Source organism: Salvia miltiorrhiza, chromosome 4 (assembly GCF_028751815.1).
Source record: "Salvia miltiorrhiza cultivar Shanhuang (shh) chromosome 4, IMPLAD_Smil_shh, whole genome shotgun sequence".
Taxonomy (NCBI): domain Eukaryota; kingdom Viridiplantae; phylum Streptophyta; class Magnoliopsida; order Lamiales; family Lamiaceae; genus Salvia; species Salvia miltiorrhiza.
In genome coordinates, this window is record NC_080390.1 from 51,500,801 (window position 1) to 51,527,035 (window position 26,235).

General features: G+C 35.7%; 3 protein-coding genes across 4 annotated transcripts in view; all 3 read right to left on the bottom strand.

The window, feature by feature from the left end:
- The window catches only part of LOC131020400 (uncharacterized acetyltransferase At3g50280-like), an 88,719-nt gene that overhangs the window by 27,455 nt on the left and 35,029 nt on the right, over positions 1 to 26,235 (bottom strand). The window lies entirely within an intron of this gene.
- LOC131020399 (uncharacterized) lies at positions 11,362 to 14,085 on the bottom strand. The gene has a single exon (XM_057949176.1). It carries the CDS (start codon positions 13,187 to 13,189, stop codon positions 11,369 to 11,371), a length of 1,821 nt encoding a protein of 606 aa, XP_057805159.1. The 5' UTR covers positions 13,190 to 14,085; the 3' UTR covers positions 11,362 to 11,368.
- On the bottom strand, positions 14,080 to 25,602 carry LOC131023584 (uncharacterized). The gene is made up of 7 exons (XM_057953128.1): positions 25,554 to 25,602; positions 25,157 to 25,359; positions 18,446 to 18,648; positions 17,923 to 18,373; positions 17,479 to 17,838; positions 17,215 to 17,393; positions 14,080 to 17,108 (listed from the first exon to the last, which is right to left on the bottom strand). Exons 2-7 carry the CDS (start codon positions 25,332 to 25,334, stop codon positions 14,085 to 14,087), a joined length of 4,395 nt encoding a protein of 1,464 aa, XP_057809111.1. The 5' UTR covers positions 25,335 to 25,359; positions 25,554 to 25,602; the 3' UTR covers positions 14,080 to 14,084.

Here is a 26,235-nt window from a genome sequence, read left to right on the forward strand (position 1 = left end):
TAGATTAATATATGATTTTAGTTGCACAGATATTCCTATAGATTAATTTTAGATGCACAATTTAATTTTACTTGCACTGATATGTACTTGGAGAATACTTGCACCTACGTGGGGATTTGATGAAGAAAATAAGGATGTTGAAGCCGAAGAAATTTATCGTGGATATGAAGTGGGGTAGTAAAAATTGCATGGAAAACAACGGTATATATCTCATGCGCCACATTGAAACTTATGTGGGAGAGACACCGTGCAACTGGGTATGTGGACTTCCCACAAATTCAGAAAAGCATTTGGCTAGACTTCGTACAAGATACTGTGCAACTATGATGGGGTGGTCACATAACTACGTCAATGATGATGTAATTAGAGGTGCATCTGCATATTATCAAAATTTCATGTCCGTACCGGAGAGAAGGAAAATATATTTGGATGACTTTTGGATTGAATAGTACATTGTGTCTAAACAAATTATGTTTTTAATTATGATTACGTATGACAAGTTGTTCTTAAACTATTTTATTAACATTTACATGAATTTTCTCCTTATCTTTTATTTGACGATTCATTGTACCTGTTTTAAAAAATGTGTTATAGTATTTTTTGCAAGGTCAGATTGGAATAAACAATTAATAATGTTAATTAATTTGGTAAAATATGTAATACTTGAAAATGTGCACTAATTCATATTTATTGTGCAACAGAAATCTACATAACATTAATTATATGCATTACAACATTATTAAGTCAGTTGTGCATTTCGATCCAGAACTATGCACTTGTAAGTATTACCATATATGTGCAATAGTTCTTATTTGTTGTGCAAGTGCAACTGAATATTATTTATCTTTGAGTCTTTAACTAAAAAACAGCAAGATAAACGGCCCTAAGAAATTAGTCCACTATATTAGAAAAAGACTTAATTAACCTTCTAATAAACTAAAAGACAAAAAATGGTAAAATGAAACTAATCACTACTAATTAGGCGGCTATTTTAATAGAATAAATCTTAACCACTAGATCTAAAATTTAAAAGGTCAAGATTAGTTCCTAGTTCTCATTTTAGTAAAGGTTTAGGGTGAAGTTAAACAGAGAATTATTATATATTTCATTTTGAACAAGTCTATACATTTTACGAACAGATCAACATAACTAACGAACATACGTATTTAGTAAAAAAAGAGAAAAACTCGCCATCAGCAGGATTCGAACCCAGGGCAAATTGTTGTTCATGCAGTACATTAATTTGTTCGTAAAAATTATAGATCTGTTCTTTTTTATTTCACGAATTCTCTATTTTCTAAACATTTAGCATTCTCTATTTAACTTTTCTCCCTATATATATATATATATATATATATATATATATATATTCACATGTCATAAATATATCGAAGTGTCATTTTTGACGTTGGTGTAAGAAAAAAAGTCGATCATCGAATAAATTTGAGACAAAAAAAAAATTAAAAAATTTAAAGATAATTTTTGAAAATTAGTGCATAAACCAAATATCAAAATACATGGGCAATTAGCCCTCTTATTATTAGGTTGGTACGAGAGCACGTGTTTCATATGTTTCAACCACCATTTGGCGAACAAAAGGAACTTGTTGCATGCACAAATTGGGTAGCTAGAGTGAATCAATGATTATATTTGTCTAGGACCCATGCCCACGTATTAGTTTTGTAAAAATTCCAGTACTCTCAGATAATTTAGTATCACTACGAGAAAGTGGAAAACATTTCCGGCCACAAATTTAATTAAGCTAGCATAACGAATATCTCTGCCATTGTAACTAAATCTTATTGAGTATGCGTGTTTGAGGTTTGGGGTGGTGAGATTTGGTATTAAAATAGAATTAATTTTGTGAATACTTTAATAAATCAAATTAACTATATTAATATTGAAATTAGATCAAATCAAATTAAAATATATTAATTGAAATTGTATTAATTAATACAATTTGATATGAATTGGTTTGTGGTTTACATAATTTTCATGTTCCTACTTAATAATATAATATAATAATAATAAATATCTATATAAATCCCTTCTAATTAAAGAGAAAAAAAATATATGATATCACTATTAAAGGAACATATGCAGAACTAAGACAAGATGCATGGCATCACTATCACCAGCATTTTTTGTGGAAAAAGAAATCAAGAAGAATAAATAGGCGACGATCCGGTGACCGACGAGGATGGACATACAGCGAGGATATATTTTGGATCAAGGCTTAGTATTTAAGACTTTGATTCTAAGTTTTTAATTCTATGTTTGTTAGATGATTTGTGAACATACTTATGATTTATGAATATAAATTATTATAATATCTTTTTATTATTTTAAAATTTTAAAATAATAACGTTTATAATAATAATAACCTAAATTGAAAATCATAATTAATTTTTTCAAAATATAAACCAAATTATACTTTTCAAATCGTAAATTCATGAGTTTGAACCGATTTGATTTATTGTTTAAATTAAATCGTGAACACCCCTATGTTTAAATCAAATGAATATATATAGCCCTTAATTTAAAAATAATAAAAGTAGTACAACATTTTTCTTCCTACAATATTCTATCTATTGTTGTCCATTAATTTCATACATGTAGCGTTTACTCGAGAAAAACCATCGCGTAGGTTACTTGCGCAATTGAATTCGACCGATCACCTACATGTGTGAGTGTGATTATAATTTATACATACCTTCACAGACACCCCAAAAATGGCATACTGTTGCAACAATATATAATGTCCAACACCATTATTTCTTGTAGGACACATGCATGCCCACGTGTTTAGTGTCATTTTTTTTAAATATCGTACACCAGATCTCATCAACCTTGAAAATCGGTCGTTAAGGCCGCAAAATTAACGACCGAAAATTTCGGTCGTTAATCGCGTGTTTTCTTGTTGTGAGGACTATATTTTCGAGTTTTTTTTAAATAGAGGCTATATTTTCGAATTTTTTTTAATGAAAAAAATTATGTAACAAACTATTTAAAATTTATTTAATAAATCTATTTTTTCATTTTATCTGCATCTCTCTAAACGATTAATTATATATTAAAACTCGTGCATCGTGCCCCATTAACATATAGTGAATAAAATCTGGGTGGTTATCATTTGCTCCCTCAGTATCTCATTTATTCTAGTTTTATAGTAAGAGATATCGGAGTAAGTTGACCTTCCAGATACTTTGGGACATCGTAATGGAAATTGATAGTAGTATTAATTAATTAATTATAGGTCTATTTGAAAGGGACGTATTTAATTAGCAATTCATCTATTCCCTTACTAATTTTAACGTCATGTGACGGTGGATGACATAGCTTAATTAAGGATACATTTGAATTTGGATAAATTTGTTTCATTTATGCTTGTTTGCTTTATATATCTCTATTACATTTGTTGCATATATAAAATTCAAACTAGTCTGTAATTCACCGAATTTCGATGCGATATTATTTTACGTTATAATTTATTAATAGATATTATATAGAAAAATATGCTTAACCACTTCAAATTGTTAATCGTAGTGAAGCATGAGTCAAAATAATGGGCTACTATACTATATTATTATTTTTATTATATTTTTTTGGAATGGGCTACCATTCCAAACATAATTTTAAAAAATGATTTTATTTCTCGTTTTACTCTCAAACATGTATAACATTACTCACTAATTAATTATCCAAATTTGAATTTATAAATATAATTTTTTATAATAATCGAATATATTCATTCAATAATAACCCGAATAATTTTAAGTGACATTAATAATAAATATAATAAATAAAAAAAGATTATAAATTAAATAAAAAATCATGCATGTAGACATATAGATTAATGTTAATTCATACTTGTTTTAAAAACTCCCAAATTCATATAGTATAATACATGTTCATTACCCAAACACTCATTTAAATTTATAAAATATTTAATTAAATAATTACATATTATAAATTGTTCAATAATTAGTCATTATTCTCAACAATTTTTGAACATTACAATATAAACACTAGGAGTAATACATAGTGTAAGTACCCTGTAATTACCAATTATCATCTCAAGCTTCACATAGCTAGTAATCTCGTTGATTCATAGAACTTGTTTGGATTTATAAATACAAGTTATTATAATAATTATTTATATATCTTAATAAAAAAATATTTAAACATTAATAATAAATAGTATAAATAAAATATATGTGATAGTTCAATTTATTTATAATCTCTAATTTGTGAAGTTTTCTAAAATATCCATTAGTTAATTGAAATAATAAGGCTAGGTTCAACCACCCAAACCTGTCTAGAATATACATACATATTCGTTTCAAACCAATTAAAACTAAATTTACTACTTAGTTTAATTCGAACATGTATAATATACTCACTAATTATATGAATCTATTTAAATTTATAAGTATAAGTTGTTATGCTAATTGATTGTCCATCATAATAACAACCCAACATTACAAAGTAAACATTAATATTAAATAGACTAAATAATAAAAGATTAAAAAATAGAGAAAATTTCATGTAGGCATGTCAATTAATATTATCACTTGATTGGAATTTATATGCTCATGCCTATCTCAAATCCAACTTAAAAATGATTTTACAATTGTAACAATGTATATTGAAGTTGCACAAGAGATATTGGATACTAAGTAATTGTATATTGGGGTTGCACACGACGTATATTTGAGTTACACACGGTGTATATTGGAGTTGCACACGACGTATATTGGAATTACACACGACGTATATTATATACTACGTATATTGGAGTTGCATTTTTTATATTATATGATTGCACGAATATAATTTTATAATTGCATGAGTACTTTTTATAATATATTAAAATTGCACATGAGGTATATTGGATACTACGTATATTGAAGTTGCATTTGTTATATTATATGGTTGCGCATATATAATTTTGTAATTGTAAAAATCTTATATTATAATGTACTGCTTCTTTTTTATAAATATGTTAATTGCATGATGAATAATAATTAAATTTGTATAACTTCTAGTTCTTTGTTGCATTGTAGTTAAATGAAAGTTGCACGTACATCAATATTTTTATATAGGTTCATATGTAATGATTTACGGTTGAATACAAAATTACTAATTTGTACTTCCTCCGTCCACAAAAAGATGTCATTATTTATCATTTTGATCTGTCCATAAAAAAACACACAATATATCAAAACAAATCTTAACCATAGATTATTAAAATTGGAAGGCTGATATTAGTTTTCGTTTTAACAGTAATTTTAATTTTTCTTAGACCTTCCTCCATATATTCATAGATGAAGAAACGTGAAATTTAAAGTTATTTCAAAAGTTTTACTTGTGAATGAGATGAAGGTCAACAAAAAAGGGAAAATTACAGGCAAGTGATTTGGTGGTTAAGGAAAAATAAAATTACAGGCAAGTGAATGAGATGAAAGTCAACGAAAATGACACTAACACTATTTTGTTTTACAAATACACTATTTCGAAAAAATGTATTAAGGTACTCGGTCTTCATCATGATATCATGTTGCTGGGTAAAGCAATTTGATAAAGAAGTTTTTGATGAAATCTCACATTGGGCTCAAACAGTGGGCTTCAAAAATTAAAAGAATTTAGACTTCATTTAAAGCTTGGGCTTTAATAGATAGTTATTTTATGGGTAATTTTAAACACAGCCCCAATTTTCTCACTATAACCTTTTATTTTAAAAAATAATACAAATAATTATAATTGTACTATTTTATCCATATAGTCCCTTTTTAAATTTATATTAAATTTATCAAAATTAATTTTAAAGAATAACACATATGCACAATCTATTTATTGATAGATCGCATGTAACCTCCATCCCAAATCTCCATCAATATAACCCATTAACCACCAACTCAAAATCTTAAGAAGATAGACGGAGGTTGAGGAAGATTTGACATATTCTGTCTATGAACTTCAAATATCATACTGGTGAGTTCAAATACAATCCAAAAAACAAAAAATTATGTTAAAAAATAAAATCATTCTGCTATATTCGAAAGGAAATCGGCGCACTTCTTAGTGACTGGGTTCTCCGAGGGTCTTCAGATTCTCCAAACTTCCGACCAATTTCATACCTGACGACTCCAAAATCTATCGATTCCGACGATAATGAGTCGGGTTATGATAATAAGCTGTTGCACGAATTCGAATCCCCAATGAGCTACAATGTTTCTGTTCGTGGTGTATGAATTTCAAGAGTTTTGCGCAGACAAGAAACAATTTTTTTTTTTTTTGTTATTTGATTTTTGCAAATGTCACCACTTACTCAATCATTATCGTTTGCACAAAAAGGAAATTAAATGGTTCAATATATTCATGAATTGTGGTTCGTGATTCATTTTTGAGTCTGATATTTGAAGTTAGACGAAATTTGCCATTTTCCTCAATCTCAATATTTTCGATTGGAGGCTATATTAATGGAGAAGAGATTTATCTATAAAAGGAAGAGATTATATGTGTTATTCTTTCAAATTAATTTTGATAACTTTATTAATTTAAAACAAATTTTAAATGGGGCTATAAGGGTAAAATAATATAATTATAATTATTTATATTATTTTTTTTAAATAAGGGGGTTATAGTGAGAAAATTGGAGGCTGTGTTTAAAATTACCCTTATTTTATAACAAATGAGTATGAAATTCTTAAATAAATAAAAAATCATAATAACTAAACTGTAATTTTAAAAAACTTCACAATGCAATAAATAAAAAACGGTAATTTTAAGGGATGCAACCTCATGTGTGTGAACAGTGAGGTCCCGAGTTCAAACCCACTGCTCCCCCTCCCCAACTGCCCCAAGTAAAAAATAAAAAAACGGTAATTTTAAAAAGCTAAATGCAGGCGCTGTGCTGTGTTTCAAAATTCAAACCCAACACCTCCCGTTGTATTGGTATAACTATAAATATCATTCGTTTGATATATCTAAGCAAACTATTAGTACTATAATTTGGAGCGCACCGTTCGCTCTGAGAGCACTCGATGTACAAAAAATAAATTTAAATTATAACTATAACTGAAATTCGCTAAAACTATAATTAACCATTTATAAGTGCATGCTTGGGCATACATATTTTTTTTACGTAGAAGAACATACACTCTAGTATAATTTGGATTTAAATTGCCATATATATTTTGTGTAAGAAAAAAATTTAATCGTTAAATCCGTTTGATAGTTGCCATGAAATTAATAGTTTAATTAGTTGCCATGAAATTAATAGTTTTGTGTAATAATTAATCTATTCTTATCAAATTGTTGGATTAAGGTTTGGTGGGAGAGGAAACAAGTATAGGGTGCGAGAGAGGGAGTTTTTGAGGTGTTGGATTAAGGTTTGGATTGAGTGTTGTGATAGATGAGGATTGAGGCCTTTCTAAATAAATCAGATTGGAGTAATCGTAAACGGTAAATCCCAAGTGGTGAGCTCCAGTCTTGACATGCAACAAATGACCTCAACTTTTTCCATCTTCAAACTCTAATTTTGGGCGTCAGCAATTAATTATGGTTGAATACAACATTATATAGAGAAATTATCTTTCGTTGAGAGAGGAACTCATCGCGTTAGTCGTAAGGGGAGGTCAAAGATGATGGCCATCATTCACTGTTGATTAATGATGCAAACCAGAATATATATATATATATATATATATATATATATATATATTGATATGGAGCGGAATTTGAAAATGGACACTTTAGAATAATAAAAATAAAAATTGTTCATTAAAATAAATAATTTAAAAAATTAATCACACTTATTATTTTACCTTTCACATAAAAAATTTAAAAATTATTCACTGATTTTTTAATTGTGAATTCGAGTTTTGAACTAATATCTTTAGTTGTGAATTCGAGTTTTAAAAACTTGAATTCACAATTAAAAATAGTGTTGGTTGTGAATTCAAATTTTAAAGCCTGAATTAACAACTAGCACTATTTCTAGTCGTGAATTCAAATTCGAGTTTTCATAAATTGACTCGTTGTGATATATACTTTGGAAATGCATGTCATAGTTTTTTTAAAAATTAATGAATAAATTGGAAGAACGGTATTTTTCCGAGGACAGAGTTCGTTCCCGTAATTCTGCAGTCAACCATGTATATATGCATGCAGATTTAAAAGTTTATTATGCTTGAGAAATCATTACAAGATGAACAAACATTGATTTTTACAAGTCAAAGGCCTAAAGCAGATGAAACTAATCTATATATATATAAAAGTGGAACCAATATGCCTATACTATTTTCCCGCCCAAAGTGTAGCATTAATTTTAACCTTAATTTACACAATTCAATATTAATTTCAACATTTATTTACATAATTAATGCTGATTTTTATTTATACTAGCAAGTTCTATTTCTGATATATTAAATTACGACTATAATTTGTTATCATTTTCAATATAAATGCTCATTTGAATTAGCATTTATATTTATCTTAAAATATTAGATTTCATAAGAATTAATACTACAAAAGTATAATGATATTTTTTTGGTAAAAAATAATCTCTCATATAATACACTAATAACATTAGGTTCTTAAACCACATTAATTTATTCTAAACTTAATAATTATCGTCAAAATATATAAAAAATTGTTTTTGTGTAAAATGATTATATGGATAGGAAGTTAGTTGAAAATATGTTCAGCGAGACATAAATAAAATTAAAAAATATTTAATTATTTATATAGGTTAAAAGATTAAAAAAATAAAAAATCAATTTCACCGGCCCTAAAATTGAAAACAATGACATGGAAAAAAATAGTTAAGATGGAGTATTTTTTTTTTTAGGTAATATGCATTTTCTTCATGAAATTAGATGATAATTGTTAAAATTGTTTAGATTTTGAAACAAAATAATCAGCAACACTAATTTGTCGTTTATAAAAATAGGTAAACAATTAGTCAAAACACAAAAACTTAGGTGTTATTGGGTGCACTGTAGAATCGGGTTATACTCGCACTCAGACTTTAACCTGCATCTTGATTCAAACCATGTAAATGACACTATTCAGTTATAACTTATACAAATGTCACTGTCTATAATTGACATTATTCAGTTATACAAATTACACTATAACATTTTGAAACATTATAGTGTCATTTACAATTTTATGATGTCAATGACAGGAAGTGCCATTTATATTTATGAATAATGTCAATTATACACAATGTCATTTACAATATTATAATGTCAATTATACGCGATGTTATTTGTATAACCGAATCGAGTCAATTACAGACAGTGTCATTTGTATAACTGAATAGTGTCATTTACAAGGTTCGAATCAGAAAGCGGGTTTGTATTTGAGCGCGGGTTAGAGTTTGAACGCGAGTGCAACCGTCTAATCAGAAAGCTACATTTATATATAAAAGCAGATCATGTGGTCATTGAAAAAATTGTAAATACATTATTTTAATGGCTATGATAAAATCAACAACAAAATATGTTTAATTTTATGGATTTCAATAATAAATTATTGTTTGCATAATTATTATTAAATTTTAAAATAAGTGTATAAAATAAATGATGTGTACATAACAGTTAAGCTTAATAAATATAATCGCAACTCATCGTTTAGTTAATTTCACTTTAAATTTTTTTTAGACAATTTCACTTCAAACTATTGATATAGTATATGATTGGTGATTTCATGTCACTTACAAAGATATATTCCTAAATTTATACCACTTCAAATATATATATATATATATATATATATATATATATATATATATATACTCCCTCTGTCCCATTATTCATGGCTCAAAACTTTTCGGCACGGGTATTTAGGAGAGCTAAAGTAGTTGTAAAAGTAGTAGGGACCACAAGATTAAGGTGTATTTCTTTCAACTATTTTATTCCTTAACACTTTTGCTTAATAAGGTGCTTTATACAATAAAATAAATAAAAATAATTGAAAATTCAGCCAAAAAATGGGGCTGGAACAGAAATGAAAAAAAGGCGTCATTCCTAACCTTATCTCTCCGGCGTCTGCTCTCCCTCTCCCTCTCATATTCTCCTTCCACAGTTCGATTGTCATTGGTTCGACTCAAACTCCGACGAAGCAGCGGCGAAAACCACCTCATTTCTCTCTCTATCGGATCTGAAACACCACCATTTTCCCCCAAAATCTGAAACAGCCGCAACAGAGCCAACACCACCATTTTCCCCTCTCTTGCTCCGATTGATAGCAACAGCAAAAATCAAAACTCAAAACTTCAAAATCAATAGCAGCAAAAATCAAAAATCAAAAATCAAAAAATTAAAAGGGGTTTTCCTTTCTGATTCCTCCGATTTGGCCACGGATCGAGGGTTTTCCTCGCTCAGAATGTTTCATAACACATGAGGTCAGTCTCTTCAACAATTTCAGATGATTCAGTAATTGAAAGAGGTCAGGGGGAGAGTTTCGACCTTTTCATCCTTGCGGGGTAAGGGCGGCGGAATATTGGAGGTCATAGAGGAGGGGATCGACTCCTATCACGCCTAAACTCTCCTTTTTCTTCAACCTCAGATGCACCGAGCCACGACTCCTGGGGCGCCGCCGTACAAGACTCCGGCAGGGAGAAGGGGAAATAGACAGGCGACGGTGAAGAGGAGCTGATCTTCGGTATCGGCGACGACAACGTCGCTCAGATCCTCCTCCCAACAATAGGAAGGTTTCATCACGGTGAATTAGGGCGGCGGGAGCGGCAGGAGGTGGCGGCGCAGAGTAGGGTTTCTCTCGGTGCATATGAGAGAGAAAGAGAGTAGAGAGCGACAGAGTGAAATGGGGGGAGGGGGGTTGGGTAGATTTAGGGTTTGTTTTTTATTTTAAATAGTCAACTTTATTAAGTTGTTAATTACTCCCTAATTATGGCTCAAAAAGGAAACGAGCCAAGTAGCTTGGGACGGCCCAAAAAGGAATACGAGCCATGAATAATGGGACGGAGGGAGTATTAACTCGTCACAATCACATTATTTTTATATAATATACTCCCTCCGTCCTGCTCTGTATGTCTCATTTCTTTTGGGCACGGAGATTAAGAAATGTGTAAAAAGTAGATAAAGTGGGTTGAGTTGGTGGAAATTATTTAAATATTAAGTATAGAGAGAGTGTGTATTGCCAAAAAAGGAATGAGACATTTGAAGTGGGACAATCCAAAATAGAAAATGAGACATTTGAATTGAGACGGAGAGAGTATAATTTAATACTAAGATAAAATAAAAAATATAATAATTTTTTTTAAAGAAAAAAATAAAAATTATAATATCTAAAAAAAATAATACCCGTGCATCGCACGGGGAAAATACTAGTTAATGGCTTACATTGCAAATGCTTTGTAATAAAGCTGTGAGTTAACAAACTCTCCCTTCATTGCAAGGGAGAGAGCAGGTAGGCTGCCTCCAGCAGCCACCGTTGCTCCGGGCATCGCCACAGCTCTGCTTCCGATGAATCCGCCTCTCCTCACCACCACCTTTCCATACTTGACTTTACCGCCGTCCCCCTCGTAGATATGCCCAAACAACAATGCTTCTCTCTCAACCACACTGTTTTTCTCTATTTGCATCAGTTCCGGATTCAACGCAGCCCCCATGCTGTCCACATACGCGCCGCCGTCCCATGCAACTTCCGATCCCATCAGCTTCAACCACAAGTTGAACATAATGGATCCGCTCGTCATTTCCATCAAGTACTCACCAACCACTGTCTTAATAGCTTGCCATATAGTGTCCATGAATATCCCCACACTCCAAATCGCCTCCACTTCGCCCTCTCTCTTTCTCCCTACCAGAATCCATTTGCTCACACCACAAACTACCCCTGCTGCGATGCCGGAGCACACCCAAAACAATGGTAGCAAATAGATCATCTGTATTTTCCCCATCTTGATTAAGTTGAATGGTGCAGACGCCACCAACCCCAGTAGAAAATAAGGCAGAAAAATCTGTAGGAATGGTTGAGCAGTAGCCAGCCAAAAGGTCAGGTACCAAGGCCTTTCGAGCGTCACTTCCTTGACGAACTCCTCACCCGCCGCGGAGGCCGCCATCGGACAACCAGAAAGGTCGACTTTCACGTCTGACTGATTCAAGAAAGCCCTCCAAGCCTCGGGGAACGGCTTCTTCTTCCGCAGATGCTGGCATATCGCGTACACTACTGAACGCCCGTGATCCATGGACGCGCTCTCGTTGCACGACGAGGCCCTGATGACGTCGACTTCAGGGCATCTGAGGAAAGGGTTGAACTCTAGATCATCCGATTCTTGTTTGTTGAGGACTTGATCAATTGTGACCTCCCCCACATCTATGTATGGAAACAATGTTTCGTCCCACGGCTTCGTGCAGTCGAGGGCGACCTCACGCGTCGTTTCATCCTCCGGGACACGCCGGATTTGAAGCTGCAAGACGTACCTTACCTTATCCGGAGAGCTCACTCGCCGTTGGAAGTCGTCAGCGAGGAAGAGGCGAGGGCGCTGGTCGCCCTCGTCTCTAGGGATGGCACCTGTCTCCGGTGGAAGTATGCCGATAGGCTCGACTTTCCCGTTGTCTTCACCAATTGCTCTGTCATATGGCCTCAACTTGAATTTGACATACATTTCCTGACCATCTTTGAATCTGAACAGCCTGCAAATATTTGAGTAGTAATGAAGCTGAGTGTAAGAGTCTGCTCGCCTCAAGGAGTGCCACATTGCATCCCTGATATGTGGAGAATGCTTCACGTGCTCTTCTCTTGCTGCAGCTCCACACACAAGCCACGTGGCGAAGTCGCCTATGCTTCGCGCGTGAAACGCATTGCCAGTCTTCAATGTCAGATCAAGCAAAGGAGTTGAAGCATCTCCGATCCTCAATGCTGCTCCACGTGGATCAAGCCGAGCATCATCGTCCGAGCTTAAGCAATTGCTGTGGCGCAACACCACAGAATACTTCTTCCCAGGGGAGAAGATTTCATGATCTGGAAAAAAAATTACATGATCATATATCTTCAATGATCCTTTGCCCGCTGCACCAATCCGATGGAAGTACCGCGACTTCAACTTGAGCGTCGAGCTCGCCAGATTTGCAGCAAGATTACCTAACACCTTTTTGTATTTCACATCCATCTCTTCTATCCTGTCGTCGAAGCTGTGCAGTGTGTTCTTAACCATGACTGGAGCCGGAGAGCCGACAAAAACACCGCCTGCTTGAAGAACTTCGTTTGGAGGAGCAACTGAAAGCGCCCCAAGAATGACATCTTGCTCAAGGACAGAGCCAGGGAGGACTAGGCCTTGGCTGCCTACGACCGTGTTACCTTGTATCTCGATTCCACCTGAGACGTAGCCACTTGAGGAGTAATAGCCTGAGACGACACGGATAAAATCACCCAAGTGGACACCGTTGCCAAGTGAAACGAGCTCTGGATCTGACAAAGGATTGATGGCTCTGATGGAACAATGCTTCCCCCACTTTGGCTCCCATACAGCGCAAGTATGTGCTGAAAGCCTCTGTTCCAGAGAGAAACTTTGCAAATCTTATGTGGCATGCCGTCGAGATCCTGTGTAGAAACCAAGTTGCAAGAAATGATCTCCGACTTCCAATGTAGGATTTCAGTAGGCAAGTGAAACAAGTGAGGATAAGGCCGTAAGTCGTGTAACCCAAGGCGATGTAGATGGCAAAGACGAGGGGGTGTGGAAGGGCAATGCTAGCCATCACAGTGTATGCAACGATGATATAGGGAAACCAATGAAAAGCTCCACATACGCAAATCAAAGCAAAGTGTTGAATGGTGGGAGGCTTTTGCATTATCCAGAGATAGATCAGATAAGATGCTGCTCCTGATAAGCTGCCGATGCACCCAACTGTATAGATCCCAAGCAAGTGAACTATTGATGCATAACTATCACAATTTTTTCTAATCATTTGTTTCTCTGTTTTACCCTGCAACCATTGTTAGATGAAGCTTAGTTCACGAGTTTTCTAGATTCTTACTTTGCATAACATAAATGAAAGAATGAGAGAGAGGTGCTAACACATGCTAAACTATGCTATACACTGATCTTATTGTTAGGGAATATTGAAAAGAGCAATAAAAGACATCCTACAAGTTATATTGAAGTAAAATATGAAATGATAAAGGTCATTAAGGACTTTTGTGGGGCTAACCTTTTGCAAAGTATCTTCATGAGAAGTTGTAGCTTCACTATTTCCATCACTTGAAACCAATGCAAGAACTTCGTCTTCATCTTCGAGCACTGTGCCTCTTTGAAGCAAAGCATAAGGCCCGACTGAAGCTCTTGACCCGATTTTGATAGGAGAGAGACTCAAAATCCCATTTTTCACTTGATGACTTTGGAGCAATGCTCCTTCTGCAAGCACATCTTCTTCCCCAATCGAAACTAAATATGGATCAGTAATATCGATAGTATCGATTAATGCTGAGGAGGCAACCTTTGCTCCTAGCATCCTACACCAATAGTTAATGAACACAGTGCCTCTCAGATGAACTGCTATAACTTTTGAAGATACCTCTTGCGCCTTGTAAAGCGCCCACCACTTGACAAATTCGATTGACCAAATTGACATCTCAGAATCCAGGGCATAATTTGGCTGCAAATATGGAGTGCCAAAGAAGGATATACAAATGCAACTCGAAAAAATGCACAACATCCAACAAAGAGGGGCACACACAAGGGAAGCTAAGTAACCGAAGAATGTAGCTCTCTCCATTGTGTGGAAAATGGATAAGCAATATGCATATGTGGAGATGGAGAAATACGGAGGAAGCATCAACAAGAAGCAAACATAAACTAGAGCTATTAGCTGCATTAACCAGATACCTAGCTTATGACAAGAAGAAGCCTCAAAAGTAGCTGCTGCTTTTGATGTTTTCTTTGAAGAATTTGGCTGCCCGGTGATCGTCCGAGGGCGATGCTTCTTCAATAGATTATCTGCAAAACAGGCCAAGTCTTCTACACAGGTGGCAGTAAAAATATCAATTGCACCAACATCCACTCCAAGATAATCCGAGAGTTTCTGAGCAGCTCGAACGACACCAATGGAATCCACTCCGTAGGATACAAGACTCTCTTTGGTGGAGATCTTGGCAGTGGAAACTCCAGTCACTTCAGAGAGCAGCTCTATCAAGAAGCTTGTTATGTCTCTCTTAGATATGCTCGAAGGGCGAGTTTTGATGGCTTGAGATTCTGATACTCTTTCATTAGATTGGATGGACAACTTCTCATGATGAATGATATCTAGAGTCCCATCAACGAATCTTTTAAGACATTCGTAGCGCTTGATTTTTCCTGATGTCGTCTTGCTAATGGTCCTCGGTTTTATCAGAAGAACAGAAGCAACCATAACTCCATGTTCCTCTGCAACACTTGCCTGAATCTGCCTAACAGCTTCGTTTGAAACAGACTTTACGTCTCGAGCCTCTGCAATTATAATCAAACCAACTTGGTCAGAAGTTTCAGAAACTAGAATCCCTTTTGAGAGAATAATCTCTTTTGGAACACCAATTGCAGCACAACATCCGGGGCGTATGATTTCACATGAGTTCTCAGCTGTTTTCTCAATATCCGAAGAATATACATTTCTCCCTGCAACGATGATGAGATCTTTTATCCGACCAGTAACAAATAATTTTCCATCAATAATTCGTCCCAAGTCTCCGGTTCGTATGTATTTCCTGCCAGGCTCGTCGTTGAGTTCATTTTTGAACGTCGTCTGGCTTAGCTTCTCCTCATTCCAGTAGCCAGCTCCAGCACTCAAACTGCTAATCCATATCTCTCCTTCATTTTCAGATTCTTCATGCTCCATGCATGTTTCAGGATCAACAATCTTGACACGAACACCATCATCATCATCTAGACTAATGTATCCACAACACACTCTTTCTTGCCAATCAACCAAAATTTCTCTGCCTTCTCCATATGCACTGCACACGTACACGCAGTTCTCAGCTAGTCCATAACCCGGAGCCATGACCTCTTGAGAGAGTCCAAAAGGTTGAGTCAGCTCGAGGAATTTTCTCATAGTCGCTGCACGAATTGGCTCAGCAGCAACCATGAGAAAAACAATGGAGCTTAAATCATAATGTAGTGCTTTGTTAGCCTCCAGCCTACGATTGAGAAGCTCAAACGCGAAATTGGGGCCAGCGCTATGCGTAGCACGGTACGTCGTTATGGTTTGCAACCATAGCAAAGGGTCCCTGATGAACGTCACCGGAGAAAACAGAATTGCAGATCCGCCACTTACCATACTAGTGAAAAGTCCTCCGATGAGCCCCATGTCGTGGTACTGAGGCAGCCAGCTCACGAGCACAGTATTCGACGTGCTCTTGTATCTCCGCCTCATCATCTTCACGTTGTGGATAAGCCCGCCGTGAGTTATCATGACTCCCTTGGGCTCACCCGTTGAGCCTGATGTGAATTGGAGGAAACACAAATCATGTGTTGCAGGTTGATATTCCTCAGCTGCATGATCCCGAGGGCTTGAGATCTTCGATTTCTTCACCCAAGAATCTGTATGCAGCCACGGAAGAACAGGCCAACGCGAAGATGATTTGCTGCTTCCGTTGAGAGCAAACATGTTCTTCACAGATGCTGCCTTAACTGTTGTGTGATAACCAACTGCTGAAAGAATGGCAACTGCATTGCATGCTCTGGCAATGTTCGAAACATGAAGCAATGTCTGTCCGCTTCTCTGAGATGGATCGGGCGGGATTGCAGGCACTGGTACCACACCAGCTCTCAAGCACCCGAAGAATGCATCGATGAAATCGAGACCTGGCACGTAGACCAAAAGAACCCTGTCTCCGATCTTTATAGACGGATTATGACATGTTCTTAATTTCTCAGAAATTGTTGAAGCATTTGAGTGAAGTTGGTTGTATGTTCTCTGAGATATAACATGCCCCTTCTCATTGATCCATGTGTAGAGGGTCTTGCCTTTGGTGGCACTATGAGTTCCCCAATATCTCAAATATGCATCGAGTGAGGAAAGTTCTAGAAACTCGACTCCCGGTGATTCATCTAACTGTTTCAGAGCTGCTCTTCCATGGCTTGGTCTTAGCGTTAATAATCTCTGTAGCAACATAAATTGCAATATTAAGAGATCATATACTGTCTATATCTGTGCAAAAAGGTATTCATGCTGTGATAAAAATAAAAGGCTTATGAATTTTCATTACCTTGACATATGGATAGCTTGGTTCAAGACTTTTATTTGAGAAATGTTTCTGGACAAGGTCGAATGCGTAACTGGAGTTCCTCTCCGTGAGCTCGAACGCCATCAGTCCGCCAACAAAGTAGGTATTGCGATGGCCTTGCAGTAGAAACTCTAACTTGTCGTAGAACCCGTCCTTCATATCTATTTATGCCAAAGTAGTCAAAATAGGTATATATGAATTCTTGCCTTTTAATGTGAAGTTTCTTAGCAGTGTAATTCAACACACCTTTGCTACTAACATGAAGAAAGTAGTTGAATTTTCGTTGTAAAATCACTCCCTCGGTTTCACCTCCCATTCTTTCAGCTGCAGCAATGGCGAGCTCGGCCACTTTAGGCCCTTGAATATCAGCAGAGTTACCATACGACCAGAAGAGGAAAACATCGGTATCTTGGTAAAATCTCTGCATTGCAACAGGATTTCCCATAGTTGCAGGATCCTCCATAAACTCATCAAAGTAATAGAATCCTTTTGGTATATGGTCCAATCTCTTTATTTTCAAGGCCGTAGTGTAATAGTCTATAGTTTCAACTTTACTGAACAACGCCGTTTCCATCTCATCCATGTCGATTCTGTGGTTAACTGTATCTGCATGTAGAAAGCTATGAGATGATCTGAGAAATATAAGGCAGGCTTTATGAATACTAATAGTTATAAAATGTAATTACATACCTTCATTGTTGAGTGAATTAGGTGATCTGTATGTCTTCCCATTATTGAATGGAAAAGCTCCTGAAATGATAATCTTGTCGAATTCCCTCTCTTTGATATCACCATCCTCAGATTTGATCTTAACTCTGACGACAGACGAATCGCGTACAACTGAGAGCACTTGTGTATTGCAACAGACTTGTGCAGGCAGTCTTTCACTCAGCCTTTTCCAGAGACTCATGTATCCTCCTTTGAAACGCCGTATCTTTCCAGCCATGGACGTCCTTGTGAACTCGTGTACGTAAGCATAAGCCATGTCGTGTAAGTATCCATACCCGGACGCTGTGTAGCCGTACATTACTGATTTAGGAACCGAGGCAAAGCCTTGATTCTTGAGATAGTCTGGAGCCAAGTCCGGAGCAAGCTCGCTCACACTATGCACACCAATCCGACCGGATGCTTTGGCCTTATCCTGCACGAGTATGAGATGGAATCAATGGAAGTGAGAGATGCATATATGGGAAAATTTTGATAGTCTTCAGACCTCAAGTTTGAGTGTAAGAGAAATCATAGATACATAATCTTCTGCGAGCTTCATTTCACTAAGTGCTCCTGTTGAACTATTGATAACTGCAAATTTATGAGTGTCCATTTCCTCCATTTCTGCTCCAATCTCTCTAGCTAAGTGAAAGATCGAAGGAGCACTGTTTGCTGCAAGAACTTGACCTCTCAAATCATACACCATCCCTACATCAAGGCATTAATTAAACTTGCTTACATGTTATTTCTTATATGCATCCAACTACTTATTTTCACATTTCTGTATTGCATTATTTAAAGGATTACAATTTACAACTACTATAATTTTTTTTGAGAGACAACTCCTAGAATTTACTATACTGTTTTTTTTTTTTTTTGATCAGAAAAGAAGTATATTAAAAACTGGTACCAGAGATTGAATATAAAACTTGATTTGTAAAAGAAAAATCTAGAAACAAGGAAAGTAAAAGAAAACAAAAGAAAAAGAGAGAATATCCTAGAAGCTCCTAGCTAGCTAAAGTGCACGTGTGGAATTAGAAATAAAATTAGAAGATCAATCTAGAAGAACTAATTAAAACCACAAGTTGAAGTCGGTGATCTAGTAATCACCGACATAATACTCCTATAAATATGTATTGTGCTCCATTAGTTGGTTGTGAAGAAAAGTTAGTGAAGAAATAAAAATTAAGTTGATAGCTTTCAAATCAACTTCTTTATTTTTCTTTGAAATACACGTCCACCCCACTTTACACATTTTCAAAAAGCAAATCCTCCATCATTGTAAATCCTCCCACATATATATAATATCTATATTTCCAACAAAGTGGTATCAGAGCCACGAGATTCTACTTGTGGTATGGCGAATTTACAATCGTTTCAAGTCCCCATGCTCAACAAGAGCAACTTCGACAATTGGAGCATCAAGATGAAGGCGCTATTGGGAGCCCACGACGTTTGGGAGATCGTGGAGAACGGCTACGAGGAGCCGCGGGATGAGGCCGCACTATCCCAACAACAAAAGGATAGATTGCGAGACGCGAGAAAGAGAGACAAGAAGGCTCTCTGTCTCATTTATCAAGCGCTAGGGGACGATGATTTCGAGAAAATCTCGAACGCGAGCACCGCCAAAGAAGCGTGGGAGAAGCTCCAGAACGCGTGCAAAGGAGCGGAGCAAGTAAAAAAGGTACGACTTCAAACTTTAAGAGGAGAGTTTGAGTCTTTGCATATGAAAGAGTCCGAGTCAATTTCGGATTATTTTTCAAGAGTCTTGGCGGTGTCTAATCAAATGAAAAGAAATGGTGAAAAATTGGAGGATGTTAGAATTATGGAGAAAATATTACGCTCACTAACTCCAAAGTTTGAGCACATTGTGGTGACGATCGAAGAAACTAAAAATTTGGAGGAGATGACGATCGATCTCTTGTTGGGGTCGTTGCAAGCATATGAGGAGAAGCAAAAGAAGAAGCAAGAAATTTCAGAGCAACTTTTAAAGTTGCAAGTAAGCCCGAAAGAGAAAGAAGAAGGTCCGAGCAATGGCTATGGACAGTCTGGGAGAGGACGTGGTCAAAGACAAGATCGAGGCAGAGGCCGTGGACGTGGACGTGGACGAGGACGAGGAGGCTTCGTCAACAGTGGTGAAAGAAATGAGTTTACAAGTGGTCGGGGGAGGAGCAACCCGCAGTCGAGGTACGATAAGTCTTCAATAAAGTGTTATAATTGCCATAAATTTGGGCACTATGCTTCCGAGTGCAGAAGTGAAAAAGTAAGGATTGAAGAAAGGGCCAATTATGCCGAGAACACGAGCGAAGCAAATGGTAGTGTGCTTCTGGCATATAAAGGAGAAGCTGGAAGAGATGACACGTGGTACCTCGACACCGGTGCAAGCAACCACATGTGCGGGAAGAGAAACATGTTCGTGGAGCTCGATGAGTCGGTAAGTGGCAACGTCTCGTTTGGTGATGAATCTAAAATTCCAGTTAAAGGAAAAGGAAAAATTTTAATTCGCTTGAAGAATGGAAATCATGAATTTATTTCCAATGTTTATTACGTGCCCAATATGAAAAATAATATATTGAGTTTGGGACAACTCTTAGAGAAAGGTTATGATATTCACATGAGAGATTATAACCTTTCAATAAGAGATGGCAAAAATAATCTTATTGCCAAGGTGCCAATGTCGAAAAATAGAATGTTTCTATTAAATATTAGAAATGATGTGGCCAAATGCTTGAAAGCTTGCTATAAAGATCCGTCTTGGTTATGGCACCTACGGTTTGGGCACTTAAATTTTGGCGGCTTGTCGTTGCTATCAAAGAAAGAGATGGTGAGAGGCCTACCATCCATCAAACATCCCGATCAACTCTGCGAAGGTTGTCTACTCGGGAAGCAGTTCAGAAAGCCGTTTCCAAAGGAGTCAAGCTCAAGAGCTCAAAAGCCACTGGAGTTAATTCATGCTGACGTGTGTGGGCCAATAAATCCAAGCTCTCTGGGTAAAAATAATTATTTTCTGCTATTCATTGATGATTTTTCTAGAAAAACGTGGGTATATTTCTTGAAGCAGAAGTCGGAAGTATTTGATGCATTCAAGAAATTTAAAGCTGTTGTCGAGAAGGAGAGCGGACGACAAATCAAGGCCCTGAGGTCCGATCGAGGCGGAGAATTCACGTCAAGGGAGTTTCTAGAATTCTGCGAAGTAAATGGAATTCGGCGGCCCCTGACAGTTCCGAGATCCCCCCAACAAAATGGAGTGGCGGAAAGAAAAAATAGGACAATCATGGAGATGGCGAGGAGCATGCTAAAGACGAAGAATCTGCCTAAAGAGTTTTGGGCTGAAGCAGTGGCGTGCGCGGTGTACCTGTCCAACCGATCACCGACAAGGAGCGTGTGGGGAATGACTCCACAAGAAGCCTGGAGTGGGAGAAAGCCAGGAATTTCACACCTAAAGGTATTTGGGAGCAAAGCCTACGTGCATGTACCAGATGAGAGAAGGAAGAAGCTCGATGACAAAAGTGAAGCATTCATCTTTATCGGGTACGACTCTAACTCCAAAGGCTATAAGTTATATAACCCAGAGACCAAGAAAACAGTGATAAGTCGAGACGTCGAGTTCGACGAAGAAGGAGTATGGGATTTCAGCTCCAACGGTGACTTCACCTACATCCCACAGTTAGAAGAACAAAGTGCAGAAGAGCAAATTGGAGAAGTCCAACAATAGCCGTTAATTCAACAGCTTCACCAGTGCCAGTCACTGAAGACTCGCCACCATCTTTCTTAAATGAAAGAGCCACACCACGAGCAAGGAGTTTGGGCGAGATATATGAGGATACTGAAAGGTTAGAAGATCTTACCTTATTTTGCCTATTTGTTGATTGTGAGCCTGTTAGCTTTGAAGAAGCAGTAGATAGTGAAAATTGGCGAGTCGCGATGGATGAAGAGATCAAAGCCATAAAGAAGAATGATACATGGGAGCTCGTGACACTACCAAAAGGGCACAAGGCCATTGGAGTCAAGTGGGTGTATAAAGTTAAGAAGAATTCCAAGGGTGAAGTGGAAAGATATAAAGCAAGGCTGATTGCAAAAGGATATAGCCAAAGAGCTGGAATTGATTATGATGAGGTATTTGCTCCCGTTGCTCGCTTAGAAACTATCAGACTAATACTCTCTCTTGCAGCCCAAAATAGATGGAAGATTTATCAAATGGATGTCAAGTCAGCCTTCTTGAATGGATATATAGACAAAGAAGTCTATATCAAGCAGCCAATGGGCTACGAGGTAAAAGGGCAAGAAGATAAAGTCTTGAAGTTAAAGAAAGTCCTATATGGACTAAAGCAAGCACCAAGGGCATGGAATAGCAGGATCGATAAGTACTTGGAGGAGAATGGTTTCACCAAATGCCCTCACGAGCATGCTCTCTACGTTAAAGTCAATGGAGAGGATATATTAATTGTGTGCTTGTATGTAGATGATTTGATCTTCACAGGAAATAATCCAAAGATGATTGAGGAGTTCAAGAAGGCCATGTCAAAGGAGTTTGAGATGACCGACATTGGGCTGATGGCGTACTATCTCGGTGTGGAAGTCAAGCAACTCGAAGATGGGATCTTCATCACACAAGAAGCATATGCCAAGGAAATTCTCAAGAAGTTCAAGATGGAGGACTGCAAAGCAATCAACACGCCAGTGGAATGCGGGATAAAATTATCCAAGAACGATGGAGGAGAAAAGGTGGACCCGACATTATTCAAGAGCCTGGTTGGAAGTTTACGGTACTTAACTTGCACAAGGCCGGACATTCTTTATGCGACAGGACTCGTGAGTCGCTATATGGAGAATCCAACCACTACGTATTTTAAGGCGGCAAAGAGAATTCTTCGCTACCTCAAAGGTACGCTCAACTACGGCCTATTCTATTCAAGTACTGATGATTATAAGCTTGTTGGGTATAGTGATAGCGATTGGGCTGGAGATAATGATGATCGGAAGAGTACAAGCGGATTCGTATTTTTCATGGGAGACACTGCTTTCACCTGGATGTCAAAGAAGCAACTCATAGTCACGCTATCAACATGTGAAGCTGAATATGTGGCTGCCACATCCAGTGTTTGCCATGCAGTTTGGCTACGAAGTTTACTGGAAGAGCTCGGATGGCCACAAAAGGAGCCAACAACTATTTGCGTGGATAACAAGTCGGCAATCGCGCTATCAAAGAATCCGGTTTTTCATAATCGAAGTAAGCATATTGACACCCGCTTCCATTACATCAGAGAATGCATTGCAAAGAAGGAGGTTCAAGTGGAGTATGTAAAATCACAGGATCAAGTTGCCGATATTTTTACCAAGCCGCTCAAATTTGAGGATTTCGTCAAGATCAGAGTTTTGCTCGGAATGACAAATCAAGTTTAAGGGGGAGTGTTGAATATAAAACTTGATTTGTAAAAGAAAAATCTAGAAACAAGGAAAGTAAAAGAAAACAAAAGAAAAAGAGAGAATATCCTAGAAGCTCCTAGCTAGCTAAAGTGCACGTGTGGAATTAGAAATAAAATTAGAAGATCAATCTAGAAGAACTAATTAAAACCACAAGTTGAAGTCGGTGATCTAGTAATCACCGACATAATACTCCTATAAATATGTATTGTGCTCCATTAGTTGGTTGTGAAGAAAAGTTAGTGAAGAAATAAAAATTAAGTTGATAGCTTTCAAATCAACTTCTTTATTTTTCTTTGAAATACACGTCCACCCCACTTTACACATTTTCAAAAAGCAAATCCTCCATCATTGTAAATCCTCCCACATATATATAATATCTATATTTCCAACAAGAGATACCAAGGATCAAGTACAAAAAGAAGCCATAGGGCTCAAAGAATTTTTTACTATACTGTTTGTCTTTCCATTTCTGGTTGTTTTCCAATTTTAAATTACTTAAGTTCTCAGTTCTTGTAGGCTGTACAATATAACTAGATATCCATGAAATCTCTTTCAAATCGAACTTATCTATTAAAGATTCAATAGTATTAAATAATAAAAAAGTAGAAACTAAGAAAAAAAGGTAATCAGTTTTTGATCCAACAATATGTTAGGTCTCTCTTATTCTTCTTCTGATACTTCTTTCTATTCTAATTTTCATCCTATTCTTTATCAGTAGTAAATAAAAAAGTAGAAGGAATATTGTGTGTTTCTCTTATTTTCTCTACTCACTAAACCTCTGCACAAATTAGTTTCATCTTACTAATCTAAGGACTTGTTTGCTTCATATTCTGTGATAAAGCTCGATACATTTGACTATATATATTCATTTATAATATGTAGTAATTAAGGACATAAAACAAGCTAAAATGTTTACCCATTATTGTACAAAAACAGAGAGATGAAATTTTGGAATGTAGAAAACACTCACGTTTCTAAAGATTATATTATTCTCGTCACATAGCTAATAACATGAAAGCTCCCATTATTAGTAATGGTACCTTTGCTATAAATTCATATTTTTCTGTAGAATTATGATAACAATCATTTTAATGTTCGAAAATGGAGAATAGGGAATGCATGTTCAATTTGTTAGATAGTACTCAACTCCCCAAAGAAATTTTTTTTAGCATTCCGTACAATTTAATTTTCATGTTTTTTTTTTTTGCAAGTCAATTTAAGTACATCGAAAGCATATAAAGACATACTTTTATATATGCATTTTAAAAAAATAAACTATTTCATCATCAAAACAAATAAGTTAATTTTCATTATTAATAGTTCGTAATTTTACTTTAACTTGAGGATCGACTCAAATTCAACATCAAAAAATTAACTAAGAAAGAAAAATAGGATAAAAACAACATAAATTTAACAAATCAATGTATAAGGTTAAGCAATTAACATGGATATTATAGTTATTAAAACAATGTATTATATATATTTTTATTTCTAATTTATATACATGTATATAATTTTTAAAAAAAATAAAAAATGGGAGGGAGCTTCAGCCCCCCCCCCCCCCCCCCCCTCCGCCAGTGGACTCAACTTATATCTCTACGTAAAACATATCTTAAGCTACTCAACTGTCTTAAATATGAAATTGACAGCTAAAATCTTCCTAGATATATATAAGTAATTGGACATGCTATGCTATTTAGGGTTCTTTACTGCCTACATAGGAAGTAGGAGTAGTATATATTTTGAAAGTTTTGTTAAACACAAGATGATATAATACATGCAATGATACCTTGGATTTGGAGGGATTCACACATGCCACCCGGATTTTCATTTTTCTCAAACAGTGTTACGTGAGAGTAACCCAGTCTGCAGAGGGCATAGGCAGCAGAGAGCCCACTTGGCCCACCTCCAACTATTGCAATTCTTGTGTTTCTAGGAAAGCTTGGATGCCGCCCAATCCCCTCCATATATTACTTCTTGCTTCAAATTCAGCTGCAGATATAATAAAAATGCATGCATGAGCCACAATATATACCAACACTAATTGTAGCTGCTTCTTTTCTTTTTTTTTGCATGAAGCTTTTATGTAAGTAGTGAAAGTCAAGTAATCAGATTTTTCAGACGAAAACAAAGTTACATCTAATTTATTGGACAGGAATTGAAGATGAAGGCAAGAATTTACTTACTTTTAGATGCAGTGGGAAATGGTGCTATTCATGAGAAAATGTGGGCAAGCAGGGCCGGTCCTGAGGGTGGGCGGGCATGGGCGACGGCCCAGGGCCCCAAAAATTTGAGGGCCCAAAATTTTTAATATATCCTATTAATTATAGATCTTATGTATACTAACAAAATGATTTTGGGCCCAACATAATTTATTGTCAAATTTATATCTATACTATATTAAAAAGAGAGTTTTCAATTTGAAATCAATTTCAAATTAATTTCAAAATTGAGTGACAATTTTGTAGTTATAATAAAATTGAAGGTTTATGTTTAAACTATATATATTTCTTTTTATTTTCATTTTTTATTTTCTTTAACTTCTTATTTGTTGTTACATTTCTTTCCAAAATTGTGAAATTCAATTAATTATAAAATATTTAATATGCATATCAAATTAAAGATCATGATAAGAGCTTTAATATGATACTATATTTTATGAAAATATTTGATTTAAAATGTAAAATTTATGCATGTTTAAATATTAAAGTTTTATAAATTTCTCTCTCCTCTCTCATCTTTTTAAATAAATATATTTTTATTTCTTTTAAATTACGAGTATTTTATTTTTAAATTTTTTAACTTATTTTTTTATTTTTGTTTTTAATATCAAATTTTATAATTGTGAATTCTTTTTTATTTTTTTAA